General features: G+C 50.0%; 1 protein-coding gene across 1 annotated transcript; it reads left to right on the forward strand.

Annotated features, from left to right (window-relative positions):
• Positions 1–3,002: 3,002 nt before the first annotated feature.
• Positions 3,003–10,170, forward strand: LOC117055475 (zinc finger protein 345-like). Its single transcript, XM_033165009.1, has 5 exons — positions 3,003–3,025; positions 5,480–5,653; positions 6,612–8,408; positions 9,301–9,489; positions 10,139–10,170. The coding sequence occupies exons 2-5, from the start codon at positions 5,521–5,523 to the stop codon at positions 10,168–10,170; spliced, it is 2,151 nt and encodes a 716-aa protein (XP_033020900.1). The 5' UTR covers positions 3,003–3,025; positions 5,480–5,520.
• Positions 10,171–16,762: the final 6,592 nt, after the last annotated feature.

Consider the following 16,762-nt stretch of genomic DNA (forward strand, 5'->3'; position numbering starts at 1 on the left):
GCGTCTCTGCAGATGTGCCAGGTGCCCTAGGCTCCGAATGCAGGGACTGTCCTTTCTCCTCCCAGTCCCTTGGCCAGAGAGACCCGCTCTCAAAATACCAGGGACACCGGGCATTTATTTCTTGCAAGAGGGCATTAAGTGCCTTGCAAGAAAAAGAATGCTGTCCTTTTAAAAGCAGGAGCTGGAGATCTTTATGATGTTGCAATAGTTGGACAGTAAGGGAACTCCCCATACTCACATGTCTTCCTTTGTATACTCACCGGGATTCCGTAGAATGCTTGGACGCATCTGTAACCCTTGCTGGGCATGGTGACTAGGATCTGCCCCACGTTGGGCACCAGATGAAGTGAAGACACACGTTGGGAGTTGATGCAAGTGAGCCAAGGGCTAGCTTGGCAAGAGCTCTTTTATTGGCAGAAAAATGCAATACCAGCAAGGTACATTTCGGACAGTGCCCTTTGCAGATCTTCCACTCACGAGGTCGTGGGGTGGTGCAAAGTTATTTCGGGACCTGTTTCCACGGCATCATTTCCCCATGAGCAAAGGTTACTCGAAAGTAGACAGGGATCACAGACAGGGCAGGCAGGTCATATAGGAAGCGAAAGAAGGGCCGCAGGCTTGCCTGGAGGCGGAAGTGTGCTTCACACTGCGAGGTCAGGCTGTGGCCTGCCGGGGGGAAGTGGGCCTCACCCCTGGTGATCAAACCACAGCCCGTCTGCAGGCAGAGACGGGGCTCACGCCGGTGGTCGTTTACTACACTTCCCATCACAGAATTCATACAGGGTCGTACACCCAGCCCGAACGCCTCAGTGATCTCTCCCAGAGGTTTCATATAAATATTAAAAAGCATGGGGGCTGTTTTTTACTTAGCTGCCCCACCAGGTTTTGAGTTGGGTAAAGAAAAGGTTTACAAAGTGCACAAGGCTTTATATGGTTTAAAGTAATCTGCAAGGAACTGGAATAAATGTTTGGGTGAAGCTCTTGTTTCTCTTGGATTCCAAAACAGTACTGCTGATAGTTGCCTGTATGTGTGTGGGTCTAGTGACAAGCAGGAGTTTTGTGTGATTTTCATAGATGACCTCTTACATCTTGTGAAATCAGATAAGCAGATCAAAGTGAAAGATCTTGGCACTGTGAAGTGTTATTTGGGTCTGGAAATGTGCTGGGACAAGGGAGGACGCTCTGCTCCGTGACTTGTGGGTCTTCACCCACCAGGCATGATTTGAACAGGGACCCCCATGCACCCTCCTTGCACCACCTGGCAGTGGCGTAGCAAGGTCAGGTGGTACCCAGTGCGAAAAATTTCTTGTGTCCCCCCCCCCACACACATTGACATTTATTTTTTAACTGCAAAAATGTTTTGACTTTATTTCATATTTTCTTACAAAGGAATGTGGATTCTGGGTCTCTCATAGCAAGTAGGCTACTGGGGACAGATACTTAAATCTACAGGATGGGTTGTGTTTTGGTTTTATCTCATCACCAGACTTGCCTCAGGCTCCAGGCATGCAAAGGTGGGTGGTGGGTACTTAAGAGATGTCTTCATATGCTGATCTTATACTTGGGTGTTGCCCTGACACATTTGCCTATGCTAATCTTGTGCAACCCTCCCCTTTCTGACATTTTAGTGATGTAGCAATGATGTATTGTTGATGCTGTGTGAACTGTATTCTGGGATATGGTGGGAAAGATTTAAAAATTAATGTCGCCCCATGCTCAGAGTTCATACTGCTGTTTGAACCTGTTGTGCAACAATAAAGGATCTTAGTCTACTGACTGCTGTTTTGCTCCAAATTACTTGGCAGGAATTTCCTTCTTTTACTTACAGCATTGACCCGCGGGGGACTTGTACCCCAACAAAGTGGGCTGTTGAGTAGTCTCTCAACTCAGAGTTTTCTTTAACAGATGCCATATAAAGTTCTTTTCCCCATTTGTCAGGAGCCTGATCTCCATTTGGGGTTCCTCCTTCTGCACCAAGAGGGAAACTCAGGAGGAAAACTCCCCCAGGAAAGCAGGTGAAGGAGAGGATGAGCCCAAAGGGAATCTGAAAGGGGATTGGCCAGCTGTCCAATGGAGAGGCTTTTGATTGGTCTAGCCCTGCTCTGGGGTGGGAAATGGGATCAGATGGTTCTGGGAGCCCAGTATAAACTGGTTTTCTTGCAGGAAACACAGGGAAAGGATGGCAGGGGTCCCTCTTGCTTTGAACTGGGAAGAGTCCCGGAGGGAGGGACTGCCCTGACCAACATGCACCCCCCTCCCTCTCTCCCCACTCCTGGGCTTCCCCTTTCCTGCCTGTGGTGATTTTACCGGGGGGGGGGGGCTTCCACATCTGCCACCCCTTGACCCCCCCCCCCAGTGTGTGCGTTTCATTCCTGGCATGGGACACTTCCTCATCTGTCTCATTACGTGGGATGAAAAGCGGCTGCAGAAGCAGAAAAGTCCTCTTGGCGGGGGGGGGAGATTATTTTCGGGGGGGGGTCGCCTGTCTGGGAAGCCCTCCATCCATCCTTCCCACCCCACTCGCTGAGCCGGAGTGTTTTTCCCCAGGGGGTGTCTTGATGGAGCCATTTCTTAGCCCAAGGCACCTCCTGCCAATAAGCAGACTTTCGCCTCTTCTCCATCCCAGCCTTTCCTTGGGATCCAGCAGCCTGGAGGCACTAGGCTCGGGGAGGGGGAGAGCCAAGGTAACACCCCCCCCATGGCCAACCCTGTCTCCCTTGCGGTTGGTCTGCTTAGATGTGGGCTCCTTGGGGCAGAGTCCTTGCAACAGATGGAGAAAGGGAGGGAGGGAAGGAAGGGGGGGCAGACCCTTGAGCGCAGGCGCACAAGCAGGAAAAACTGCAGGAAGGGAGGGGGGATTTGGTGCCCTCGGCTTGCCAAGGGTTAACAGGAGCAGAGCTGGATTCCTACAGAGGACAGGAAGTGAAGGTCCTCCGTGGCCAAATTCCCGCCCTCCCTCCCACATCCCTTCCGGCAAGCAGAGAGGAGGCTGCTTTCTTCTCTCTTCTTTGCGAAAGCTTCCTCGGTGAGTCTCCTCTCTCTTCCCCTTGAGGCTGCAGTGGGGAGAAGGGGGTCCCTGTTCAGACCATGCATTGGGGTGGGGGGAGACCCCCAATTCAGGGAGCAGAGGGCCCTGCCCCCAATTCCTCTCTGCCAAGGCTCCTCTCTTCCTCCTGAGGCTGCAGTGGGGAGAAGGGGGTCCCGGGGGTGCAGGGAGGTTGCATGGGGGTCCCTGTTCAGACCATGCATTGGGGTGGGGAGAGACCCCCAAGTCAGGGAGAGGAGAGTCATGGCCGAGGGCGAAGGAGACGCAGCAGCGAAGGGGGGGAATTGCAGGCGTCGCCCGAGGAGTTTGGGCGAAAGGGGCGGAGAGGAGGAGGCTGGAAAGGGGGAGGCAAAGGCGGGGAGGAGGGAAACGTAACACGGAGGGGTCAAGGTGGACAAAACAAACCGGGGAGGGAAGGTGGGGCGCCGGGGGGCGGAGGGACTCCCTCTCCAGCTCGCTCTGTCCTAGCCTGGAGGTCATAAAGCACCTACTACAGATTCCACATAATATCTATCCTGCGTTGTTTAGTGTGACAGCACCTGCACTTTGGAACTCCTCGCCTCTTGCAATAAAGCACGTGCCTTTGCTAGACTCTTTTCAGGCACCTGCTAAAAGCATTCTTCTTTAGGCAGGCATACCCAGATGCTTAGGAAGTTGAAGTAATTTTAATCTGTTTTAAATATTAACTTTTGTATGTTTCAAAGTAGGGTTGTTAATTTTTCTTGATTTTACTGCTGTGGTGTTTTATTGTTTTTTTTGTTTTGGTAAACAACTTTGCAGGTTTTAAAAAATAAATTTTATTAAATACATAAATAATAAATATAAATAAAACAACACAAGCCAAAACACAACTCATCTGTCCCCAGTGGCCTCCTTTTTATCAGAGGCCCAGAATCCACATTCCTTTGTAAGAAACTATGAAATAAAGTCAAAACATTTTTGCAGGCAATAAAATAAAATAAATGTTTTTTTGGGGGGGGATGACAGGAAGTTTTCGACACCAGGTACCACCTAACCTTGCTATGCCACTGCCAGGTGGTGCAAGGAGGGTGCATGGGAGGGGGTCCCTGTTCAAATCATGCCTGGTGGGCGAAGATCCCCAAATCAAGGAGCAGAAGGTCCTCCCTTGTCCTCTCTGGCAAGCCAGGGAGGGGGGGTTGAGTTCGCAGGAGGCCTGCAGCTCTGTTCTTCCTTTGCATCCAGATGCTGCCTTCCTTTTGGGGGAGGGGGCTTTGGGTCAAGGAAAGTTGGGGATGCAAATAAACCCCTTCAGATCTGTGGATAAGTCACATATGTTAAGAGGGGCTGCAGCCAGATGGGAACATTTGAACATGGAAGGAGAACAAGGAGAAGAAAAGCCCTTCTGGACCACTTTCTGTGTCCCAGATGCAACAAAACATGTCTCTCCCCTATTCAGGCTAAACAAGCAGACAGACTAATGTGAAAGCAAGTCAGATCTATCCTCAGGAAATGCTAAAGCAAGTATAAAAGACTCCTTCTGCCAACCTTCTGGGACAAATGAGGAGGGATTATCAGTCATTGGGTGCCTTGTACTAATAAGAGAGGACATGGGACGCATAAAATCCTTTTTGTCTGACTGTAATAAAATCCCTCCCATCCTGATAGGTACTTGTAAAACCTTCTGGAGAAAATCTAGGAGAGTATTTGGGTTTTGATAAACAAGAAATGGAAATTGGTGTTATCTCAAAAGAGGTTAGTTCTATCAATCTGCCCTAAGCCTTTGGGAATCTTGTCACAAGAGGAGCACAAAGCTCACCTCTGGAATTTTTTTTAAAGGGTATGCATGCCTGGTGTTCTTAAGAACACTACAGATTTAGGACATGTGGAAGAGCTATACTTTGATGGCTTCCATGCCAGGGTGGGGGCCAGATTTTGAGACTGGAGCCTTGCGAAGATGGTGTATAAACACAGACAGTATCTAAGGAGAAGTGGTGTATTCTTCTCATGAAGCAGCTCCTCTGCTTCCACATACAGATTTGGTCCCCATGGAAGGTCTGACAGAGGCAAATAGGGCCACAACACCTGCCTGGCTTGCAATGAGAGAGCTCAAAGAGTGTGAACTGGGATCTCAATACAAAGCACATAGCATGGGGGCACCTACATGTAATAGCTACTCATCTCTGCGGTTGCAGTTTTAAGGCTTGGGGACAGAATGTTGATTGATTTTTTGCACCAAGTTCTGTCCATAATCCCACTGAGTTCAATGGGATCTACTCTCTGGTCACTACTGTGCAGACCATGCCAGCCTTACGAAGTGGGGTGAGGACCAAGCAGGTGAAATTGGAACCACTGGAGATGTTTAGAAATAGGGCTTCTGCCCCATTTGTGCTTCTCCAGGGGCAGGAGAATATCTAGGGCAGGAGAATCCCTTCAGGGCCTCTGAGGCTCCCTTTGCTTCTTCCTCTCTCCCAGGACCCTGCACCTTGTTTTGGCTCCTTGGCTCCTCAGGAAGGATGAAAGAGACAGATCCTGCCAAGCTAGTGAGGATGGAAGGAGGAAGATGGACGGTTGACCTGGTCAGGTTGTCTCCTGCATCCCTCCCCACAACTTCTGAGCTTTCCCTCTCAGGGACTTCTAAGAGATCTGGTGAGTTCCAGGGGAGTGGAGATGGGGACATGGATGGATGGAGCTGAAGGGGTATTGGGGCTTGTTCAGTTTGGGGTTGGGGGCAGGCAGGCGGATGGAGATGGAAAAGTGGACACCTTTTGGGCTCCTCTACCTGCCTGCCTGCCTGCACTGCCTACACCTCCCTGCCTGAACCTCCACTGTTTGGATGGAGACCAACAGCATCTGGGATTCTAACATCCCCACTGTAAACCCTGAATGAAGGGATATCAACTGTTTCCTCTGTGGATGTTCTTCATCTATTCATGCCTTTTTAAACAATGGCCAGACTTGACTGAACCTAACAGGCCTCCTTAAATGTTGGCTTCAGAGCTTTTAGGGAAGTTGAAGTAACTTCTTTGAGGTCTGTTGTTTTGGCTTCTGTCTGCATTTGACTGACCTTGGAGATGCAGTGGATTCCAGGATTGAGCTAAACAAAATCTATCCCAGATAAAAGCCAAGCAATATGTCAGTTAATACCAGCCAACAAAGGCAGTGAAAAGTATAGAAAGGCCTCACATCTAACTCTCTCCAGTTCTTTCTCTATCACAAGCATTTATTAACTTTGTTCAATAATGAATGTGAACCACGTCCCCTTGGCTCTGAGTGATGCAGTTAGCATGACTTACGCTAACATGGCAGTGCACTGCTGGGGGGGGCGGTCAGGTGTTGGATTTGATGGATCTCTGTCATCTGCACCCCTGTCCCAGTATGCTGGCAGTGTCGCCCCACTGGTTTCAAGAGAGTCAGCTGCCCCGCAGGCATGCTGGGGGGTCGAAGATGCCACACATCAACGATGACATTAATTTAGACTTCAAGGATGTCTGTTTGAGGCTGAAACGGAGCACTCTCAAGTCTCGCAGTGAGGTGGGGGAGTTTGTTCAATAAACTGGAGCGCCATTTCTTTCTGAGGCTCTAATTAGCTCTCTCTTCATTGCAGATGTTGATGAATTGGAAGGGAAGAACAAGGGGGACCAGAACAGAATCCAAATAGTGGAGAAGTCATATAAATATTCAGAGTGTGGAGAGAACATCTGTCAGAGCTCCCAGTCCACCTCCCATCAAAGAAAGAGCTTTGTTCGGAGGGATAGTTTCACTTCACGCAAAAGAACTTACAGTAGAGAGAAATTGTATCAGTGCAGACAATGTGGAAAGAGCTTCACTCGGAAGGATCATCTCACTTCCCATCATAGAATTCATACAGGGGAGAAACCCTATAACTGCATGGAATGTGGAAAGAGCTTCGCTCGGGAGTACAGTCTCGCTTCCCATCATAGAATTCATACAGCGGAGAAACCCTATAACTGCATGGAATGTGGAAAGAGCTTTCGTTACATTTCTGGTCTTAAATCCCACCAAAGAATCCATACAGGAGAGAAACCCTATCAGTGCTTTCAGTGTGGAAAGAGCTTCAGTCGGAAGGATCATCTCACTTCCCATCAAATAATTCATACAGGGGAGAAGCCCTATCAGTGCTCCGAATGTGGAAAGAGCTTCAGAAAAAGCTCCCATCTCAGTTCCCATCAAAGAATTCATACGGGGGAGAAACCCTATCAGTGCTTCGAATGTGGAAAGAGCTTCAGCGAGGGGGCTAAGCTCTCTTCCCATCAAAGAATCCATACAGGGGAGGAACCATATAAATGCCTGGAATGTGGAAAGAGCTTCAATCAGAGTGCCAATCTCATGTCCCATCAAAGAATTCATACAGGGGAGAAAACATATCAGTGCTTGGAATGTGGAAAGAGATTTCGGGATGAGATTAAGCTCTCTTCCCATCAAATAATTCATAAAGGGGAGAAACCTTTTCAATGCTGTGAATGTGGAAAGAGCTTTCGTGTCCGGCTGAGTCTCACATTCCATCAAAGAATTCATACAGGGGAGAAACCCTATCAGTGCTTAGAATGTGGAAAGAGCTTTACTCAAAGCACACATCTCGCTTCCCATCGAAGAATTCATACAGGGGAGAAACCCTATCAATGCCTAGAATGTGGAAAGAGCTTCAGTCTCAGGCACAGTCTCACTACCCATCAAAGAATTCATACAGGGGACAAACCCTATCCGTGCTTGGAATGTGGAAAGAGCTTCCGGGAGAAGGCTAAGCTCTCTTCCCATCAAAGAATTCATACAGGGGAGAAACCTTATCAATGCCATGAGTGTGAAAAGAGCTTTCGTCACCGAGCCAGTCTCACTTCCCATCAAAAAATTCATACCGGGAAGAAACCCTATCACTGCTTGGAATGTGGGATGAGGTTCAGTCGAAAGGGTACTCTCACTGCCCATCAAAGAACTCATACAGGTCAGAAACCATATCAGTGCTTTGAATGTGGGAAGAGCTTCAGTCAAGGCTCAAATCTCAAGACCCACCAAAGAATTCATACAGGGGAGAAACCCTATCAGTGCTTGGAATGTGGAAAGAGTTTTCGTCAGAAAGGTGATCTCGCTTTGCATGGAAGAGTCCATACAGGGGAGAAACCCTATCAGTGCCTGGAATGTGGGAAGAGCTTCAGTCAAAGCACCTCTCTCACTTCCCATCAAAGAACTCATACAGGAGAGAAACCCTATCAGTGCTTCGAATGTGGAAAGAGCTTCCGGGAGGGGACCAAGCTCACATCCCATCAAAGAACTCATACAGGGGAGAAACCCTATCAGTGCTTGGAATGTGAAAAGAGCTTCAATCGGAAGCATGATCTCACTACCCATCAAAGAATTCATACAGAGGGAAGACCGAAAAAGAAAAGTAATAAAGCAAACATTATTAAACAACCCGTACAAAACACAGTTGTATGGGAAGGAGAAAGGGGCGGGGGAGAATAACTAAAATTACCCTTCATCACGTTGGTATCATATAACAATAGAATGGGAAACACCAGAGATCTGCTCAAGGAAATTGGAGATATGAAAGGAACATTTCATGCAAATATTACCATAAATAAGAACAAAAGTGCTAAGGACCTACAGTGAGGGGGGGGAAGTATTTGATCCCCTGCTAAATTTGCTTCCATGCCAGGGTGGGGCCCACATTTTGAGACTGGAGACTTGCAAAGATGGTGTATAAACACAGACAATATCTAAGGAAGAGTGGTGTATTTGTCTCATGATATTTCAAAAATGAGACATCACCAGCTCCTCTGCTTCCACATATAGATTTAGTCCCCATGGAACCCCTGACAGAAGCAAATAGGGCCACAACATCTGCCTGGCTTGCAGTGACAGAGCTCAAAGAGTCTGAACTGGGATCTCCATACAAAGCACATAGCATGGGGGCACCTACATGTAATAGCTACTCATCTCTGCGGTTGCAGTTTTCAGGCTTGGGGGCAGAATGGTGATTGGTTTTTGCACCAAGTTTCTCCATAAATCCACTGAGTTCAATGGGATCTACTCTCTGGTCACTACTGTGCAGAACATGCAGCCTTTCAAATTGGGGTGAGGAGCAAACAGGTGAAATTGGAACCACTGGAGATGTTTAGAAATAGGGCTTCTGTTGGGAAGGGGCTGCCCCATTTGTGCTTCTCCAGGGGCAGGAGAATATCTAGGGGAGGAGAATCCCTGCAGGGCCTCTGACGCTCCCTTTGCTTCTTACTCTCTCCCATGACCCTGCACCTTGTTTTGGCTCCTTGACTCCTCAGGAAGGATGAAAGAAACGGATCCTGAAAAGCTAGTGAGGATGGAAGGGGGAAGATGGATGGTTTACTTGGTCAGGTTGTCTCCTGCATCCTGCCCCACAACCTCTGAGCGTTCCCTCCCTGGGACCTCCGAGAGATCTGGTGAGTTCCAGGGGAGTGGAGATGGGGACGTGGATGGATGGAGCCGGAGAGGTATTGGGTCTTGCTCAGCTTGGGGGTGGGGGGAGGCAGGCGGATGGAGATGGAGAAGTGGAGACCTTTTTAGGCTCCTCCACCTGCCTGCCTGAACCTCCACTGTTTGGATGGAGACCAACAGCGTCTTGGATTCTAACATCCCTACCGTGACCCAAGCAGTATGTCAGTTAATACCAGCCAACAAAGGCAGTGAAGACTATAGAAAGGCCTCACATCTAACTCTCCAGTTCTTTGTCTTTCACAAGCATTTATTAACTTTGTTCAATAATGGATGTGAACCACATCCCCTTCTTTCTGAGTGGGGTTGGGGTCCTGGGCAGGGTTAGTATGACTTACGCTAACATGGCAGTGCACTGCTGGGGGAGGGGACAGGTGTTGGATTTGATGGTTTTGTGTCACCTGCGCCCTTGTCCCAGTATGCTGGCAGTGTCGCCCCACTGGTTTCAAGAGAGTCAGGTGCCCCGCTGGCATGCTGGGGGGTCAAAGATGCCACACATCAACAATGACATTAATTTAGACTTCAAGGATGTCGGTTTGAGGCTGAAACGGAGCACTCTCAAGTCTCGCAGTGAGGTGGGGGAGTTTCTTCAATAAACTGGAGCGCCATTTCTTTCTGAGGCTCTAATTAGCTCTCTCTTCGTTGCAGATGGTGAAGAATTGGAAGGGAGAAACTGTTGAGGATTTTGTCTACGTGCTTTGAATCAGCTGCACATTTGAGCAATTAACACTTGGCTGACTGCCCGGAACCCGATCAGAGCTCTCTGCTGATCTGCCTAGAGATATGGGTCCTGGTAACAGTCCGGTTATCGGAGGAGGTTCCCATAATAGCAGCAATTTATTCTTTGTACCCCACCCTTGGGCACAAGGAGAAGGGGGCGACCGAGGATGAGATGGTTGGACAGTGTTCTCAAAGCGACTGGCATGAGTTTGGCCAAACTGCGAGAGGCAGTGAAGGATAGGGGTGCCTGGCGTGCTCTTGTCCATGGGGTCACGAAGAGTCAGACACGACTGAACGACTGAACAACAACAACCCCACCCATCTGGCTGGGTCTCCCCAGCCACTCTGGGCAGCTTCCATCAGATATTAAAATACAATTAAAACATCACAGATTTCAAATTTCCCTAAACAGGGCTGCCTTCAGGTATTTTCTGAATGTCAGGTTGTTTATTCCCTTGACCTCTGATGGGCGGGCGTTCCACAGGGCGGGCGCCACTACCGAGAATGCCCTCTGTCTGGTTCCCTGTAGCTTTGCTTCTCGCAGTGAGGGAACCGACAGAAGGCCCTCGGCGCTGGATCTCAATGTCCGGGCTGAACGATGGGGGTGGAGACGCTCCTTCAGGTATACAGGACCGAGGCCATTTAGGGCTTTAAAGGTCAGCACCAACACTTTGAATTGTGCTCGGAAACGTCCTGGGAGCCCATGTAGATCTCTCAGGACCGGTGTTATGTGGTCCCGGCGGCCACTCCCAGGCACCAGTCTAGCTGCTGCATTCTGTATTAATTGCAGTTTCTGGGTCACCTTCAAAGGTAGCCCCACACAGAGCGCATTGCAGTAGTCCAAGCAGAGCATGCACCACTCTGGCGAGACAGTCTGTTGGCAGGTAGGGTCTCAGCCTGCGTACCAGATGGAGCTGATAAACAGTTGTCCTGGACACAGAATTAACCTGTGCCTCCATGGACAGCTGTGAGTCCAAAATTTCTCCCAGGCTGCGCACCTGGTCCTTCAGGGGGACAGTTATCCCATTCAGGACCAGGGAGTCCCCCACACCCACCCACCACCTATCACCCCAAAAAGTACTTCTGTCTTGTCAGGATTCAACCCCAATCTGTTAGCCGCCATCCATCCTCCAACCGCCTCCAGGCACTCTCACAGGACCTTCACCACCTTCACTGGTTCTGATTTGAAAGAGAGGTAGAGCTGGGTATCATCCGCATATTGATGAACACCCAGCCCAAACCCCCTGATGATCTCTCCCAGCGGCTTCATATAGATATTAAAAAGCATGGGGGAGAGGACGGAACCCTGAGGCTCCCCACAAGTGAGAGCCCAGGGGTCTGAACACTCATCCCCCACCACCACTTTCTGAACACGGCCCAGGAGGAAGGAGCGGAACCACTGTATAACAGTGCCTATTACCTCCATAGTTATTCTGGTGTTATTGAGGTTTGTTGTAAGGTTGGTGTTTTAGAGAGAAGAATTAGAGAGGAAATGTTTTGTTGTTTTCCTAAGATCCTGTCTGAATGTACTGTACATAATAAACGTCCTAGAGGTTAAACCAGTTACTAGTAGCAGCATCTCAGTTACTGCTTCATACTGTCTAGCCAGCATTTGTGACCTAGCTTCCTGGAAGTCTGTGCGTACTCTGCTGTGGTCCTTACAGTACTCTGCAACTGGTTCTGTGTAATTCAGACACAGACTCTAACAGGTTATGGAGTATGGTTGGCAAGCCACTTGCAGTGAGTTGGAGAAGCTGTGGATGACTGAAGCTGCCAGGACAGACAACAGCTGCAGCGTTTTGAAGCTGGATGCTGTGGATCTATCTTGGAAGCTGTGAGTAGCTGGTTTCTGTTTTGCTGTGAAACACTGCTCAGAGATGGCTTCGCAACCTTTCCCGGTGGCTTTTGAGCATCTAAACAACCACAACTATCTGCCATGGTCTCAGCGGATGCAGGCTGTGTTACAGAGGGATCAGCTCTGGGAGTCTGTGGACAGACTGCCTTTGAAGCCTGATGGTGATGATAGAGAAATGGATGAAAGGGCAAGAGCCACAATAATCCTGGGACTGGATGATTTACAGCTGCTGCATGTGCGAGGGCTTAATACTGTGAGGGCCGTGTGGTTAGCGTTAAGGAATCTCCATGTCCGGGAGACAGCCAGTTCCAAACTGTCCATCTGGAAATCTCTCTACAAAGCTATGCTTCAGCCTGGGGTCTCTATGCAAGATCATCTCCACAATTTGCAGTTAAAAGTTTGTGGCTCTGCAGGAAAAAAGGCTGTGTTTTGGCTGAGGAGGAGAAAGTTTGCGTTGTCTTGAGCTGTCTCCCCAAAAGCTGGGACAATCTTCATCTCTGCATTGAGCAGCAGTTGCGGCCTCCTGTGCTTCTGGAGCTATGCCAGGAAGCAGTGAGAGTGGAGGTGGTGTTTGTACACAACAGCCTTCCTCCTCCTTGATGGGGATGCTATGACTCCCATAGACTCCCTCCATCTTGCCCTGGGGATGCGTACTCACGATTCTGTAGCTTCTCACCCAGGCAAGGAAGATGGGGGTTCACCAGAGAGGTAAAACTGCCTTTGCAGTCCTCAATCTGGGCTTTGCTGCTGCCTTTCAAACAGTGGCAGCAAGTTGCAGACAGCTGAGCCATTCAGCAGACTGCAGACTGCTCCTGCCGGCACAGAAAGCATTCCCTGGACACTGCAACAGAGTCCCAGTCCAGGGAGGCACTTCTCAGCATGGCACACACGTTCTGGATCCTTGGAACTGCTCCAGAACCAGTCCAGAATTTTAAAAACTCAGCCCATAACCTCTAGGCTTTTGGATTGTTGGAAAAGCCTGAAAACCAACTTCGCACACAAATGGAGTCCAGCAAGCTTCCTTCTGCGTTCTCCTGCTGTACATTCTCACTTGCTTCTCCTGTGCTATCCGCAGAGTATTTTCTCATGTAACGGTGTGTGTGCATGCCAGCAACTATAAACGACAAAGTTCAGCTTCTTTTGCTAATCTAGAAGCTTTATTTACAAGGCATAAATTACATTCCAGGAGAGACACAAGACATTTTAGCCTTCTCCTTCTCCGGTCAAAAACGAAAGGGAAAGATACAGAAACAACAAGTATCACATTACACATTACACAGAGCCTTCCGGCAACGCTTTTCCTCTTGTGGGTGGGACGACCTGGTTGAGCTTGTTAACCATGAAAGCTCCAAACCTCTACAGGGACCTCCTCGGTTGGGCAAATGTGAGGACACCCCATGAGCACTGGCATGCGAAGCTTCCGCCCTCCTTCAGCCGGGAGGAGAGACCCCGAGAGCGTGGGACTCACAAGGCCCAAAGGGGAGCCATGGCGTCTCTGGGAGCGGCTGGTGCCTCCGGAAGAAACAACATGGCGTTCCCGCCTTTTTTGGAAAAGGGCGGGGGTACCGCCATATCCTGGCCCTGGTACCTCCGTGGGCTCCTCCTGGGCCACCCTGGCTGTAAGGGGGGGGGAATCCAGCTGCCCCAAAACAATGGGGGGGGGAGGAACAGGAAGAGAAGGAAAAAGAAATGAAGAAGCTGGGAGGGGGGCAGCCAAGAGTGAAACTCAGGAGGGAAACTCCCTCAGGAAACCAGGCGAAGGAGAGGATGAGCCCAAGGGGAATCTGAAAGGAGATTGGCCAGCTGTCAAATGGAGAGGCTTCTGATTGGTCCAGCCCTGCTCTGGGGTGGGAAATGGGGTCAAATGGTTCTGGGAGCCCAGTATAAACTGGTTTTGTTGCAGGAAACACAGGGAAAGGATGGCAGGGGTCCCTCTTGCTTTGAACTGGGAAGAGTCCCGGAGGGAGGGACTGCACTGACCAACATGCGCTCCCCCTCCCTCTCTCCCCACTCCTGGGCTTCCCCTTTCCTGTCTGTGGTGATTTTACGGGGTGGGGGTGGGCTTCCACATCTGCCACCCCTTGAGCCCCCCCCATAGTGTGTGCGTTTCATTCCTGGCATGGGACACTTCCTCATCTGTCTCTTCTCCATCCCAGCCTTTCCTTGCGATCCAGCAGGGTGGAGGCACTAGGCTGGGGGAGGGGGTGAGCCAAGGTAACCCCCCATGGCCACCCCCCACCCCCGGCTCCCTTAGAATCATAGAATCATAGAGTTGGAAGTGTTACGAAAAATCCAGGCATGCTTGCCCACCTGGCCCTATGAGAGAAGCCCACGGGTTCTGCGGAGTTCAAGGAGGAAGCCAGCCAGGAGCAAAGTAAAGCAAGAAAGCTTTATTGCGCAACAGGAGCAGCCAAGACTGTTCAACGGGAAAACGGGCGACATGGACTTTTAAAACTTTACAAAACATCCCAGCATACACTTCAGAAACATCATTATCACATGGGGAGAAACGTCAGATGATTGACAGGAGGAAGGGGGGTTCGCAAGATTTACATATGGAGTAAACAAGTTTAGCATAACAGTCAAGGGTGGCAGGAACAGGTAAATGGTTTAAGGGTGGGTACAATACACATTGAGAGTTTCCACTGGGGAAGAACAATAGGGAACTCTTGGGAGGATGTCTGCTACCATGGTAACTGATGGATGGTGCTCGGGTGGATTACCGGGAGGGGTGCATTTCCTCTTGCACCTGGACGAGTACGTGATCCGACGCTTAAAGGATTATGAGAGTCACTGAGATGGAAGTCCAAAAATTATGTAGTATCGAAATAATAAACTTCTGGTGGTCGGAGGATGGCGGGGACCGAGGGGCTAGAAGGGTTATTTCCTAAGGAGTAGATAGACACCAGAATCAAGCCAATCGGATATTGCATTGAGGAGATATTGATTTTTGTAGTAATAAATGTTATTGAGCTGTCAAACAGGCCACCCAGAGTCCAAATTGTCCAGTTGTTACATTGTAACTAGTTATAATTAATAACTTCCCAAACTAGATACATTTTAGTTTCGGATCCATTGTTCTCGCAGCAGGGAACCTGTCAATACCCACTTAGTGAGCAGTCAAGCGTGAAGGTGTTGAGTAAATCACTGAACGTTCCATTTTGCAGGCTGAGCTGAATGCATGCTCCTGATTGGTGGGCCTGCTGTTCATTGAGAAAAATGGTGTGTAGAGGAGCGCTTTTGACAGGGGAAGCGATACGAGGTTTTCGGGCTTTATGTACAGCCTTTTCGAAGGGTTTTGGGGGAAATCAGTGTGCTGCTTGTGAGACTGTGTGGGGAGGCATGTGGAGGGGTTTTCAGGGGTCCCGGGGGAGGGGTCCTTGAGGTGATCCGTTGCGTCCCGGCGGGTCGTCTTGCTTGTAGACCTCCGAGAAGGCGCACCCCCCCTGCCGGTTTCCCTATCAGAAGAGACCCTAGAAAACAAGCACAGCCCTAAGAAAGAAGCACACAAACAAATAAGGAACAAACAAAGAATTTTGTTTTAAATAAGGAACAATTAAGCCCACAAACTTAATCACACACAGCCCCCAAAAGACAAACGCACAAAACCTACAGAGTGTCCCTGAAGCTCAGCTCACCTTGTGCTCCCTCCTCAGGCTCTGCCCTCCAGGCACTGACTAGCTCCGCCCACAGCTAGTCACCTGACTCAACAGAGGCCCCGCCCCTTCAGGGAGTGCACACAGCCAGAAACAAACACACACACAAGCCTGGATAGTCCCACAATTACCAGAGGCAGAAGGCCTAGATAACAAGCACAGCCCTAGGAAAGAAGCAGACAAACAAATAAGGAACAATTAAATTGCTGTTAGTCTGTCTAGATGTGGGCTCCTTGGGGCAGAGTCCTTACAACAGATGGAGAAAAGGGGAGGGGAGGGGGGCAGCCCCTTGAGCGCAGGCGCAGAAGCAGGAAATCTGCACGAAGAGAGATGGGGGGTGGATTTGGTGCCCACAGCTTTGCAAGGGTTAAAAGGAGCAGAGCTGGATTCCTAGAGGGGACAGGAAGTGAAGGTCCTCCGTCGCCAAATTCCTTCCCTTCCTCCCACATCCCTTCCGGCAAGCAGAGGGGAGGCTGCTTTCTTCTCTCTTCTTTGCAGAAGCTTCCTCGGTGAGTCTCCTCTCTCTTCCCCTTGAGGGTGCAATGGGGAGAAGGGGGTCCCGGAGGTCCCTGTTCAGACCATGCATTGGGGTGGGGGGAGACCCCCAAGTCAGGGAGAGGAGAGTCATGGCAGAGGGCGAAGGAGACGCAGCAGCGAAGGGGAGAAATTGCAGGTTTTGCCCGAGGAGTTTGGGCGAAAGGGGCGGAGGGGAGGAGGCTGGAAAGGGGGAAGCAAAAGGCGGGGAGAAGGGAAGAGTAACACGGAGGGGTCAAGGAGGCCAAAACAAGCCGGGGAGGGATGTGGGGCGCCGGGGGGCGGAGGGACTCCCTCTCCAGCTCGCTCCGTCCCAGCCTGGAGGTCATAAAGCACCTTTTCCTGCTTTGTTCCTGTGCTTTAGGGAGGGTTGCCACCTTTGGTTGGGCAAAATACAGGTGTGTGTGTGTGGGGGGGGAATTGGGGGGGGCTACACATTCCTTTACCTGGTGCAGAAATCACTTCAAAGCAATCCATTGGGAGCTCACAGTCTCTGCAAACATTCCA

Source organism: Lacerta agilis, chromosome 12 (assembly GCF_009819535.1).
Source record: "Lacerta agilis isolate rLacAgi1 chromosome 12, rLacAgi1.pri, whole genome shotgun sequence".
Classification (NCBI taxonomy): domain Eukaryota; kingdom Metazoa; phylum Chordata; class Lepidosauria; order Squamata; family Lacertidae; genus Lacerta; species Lacerta agilis.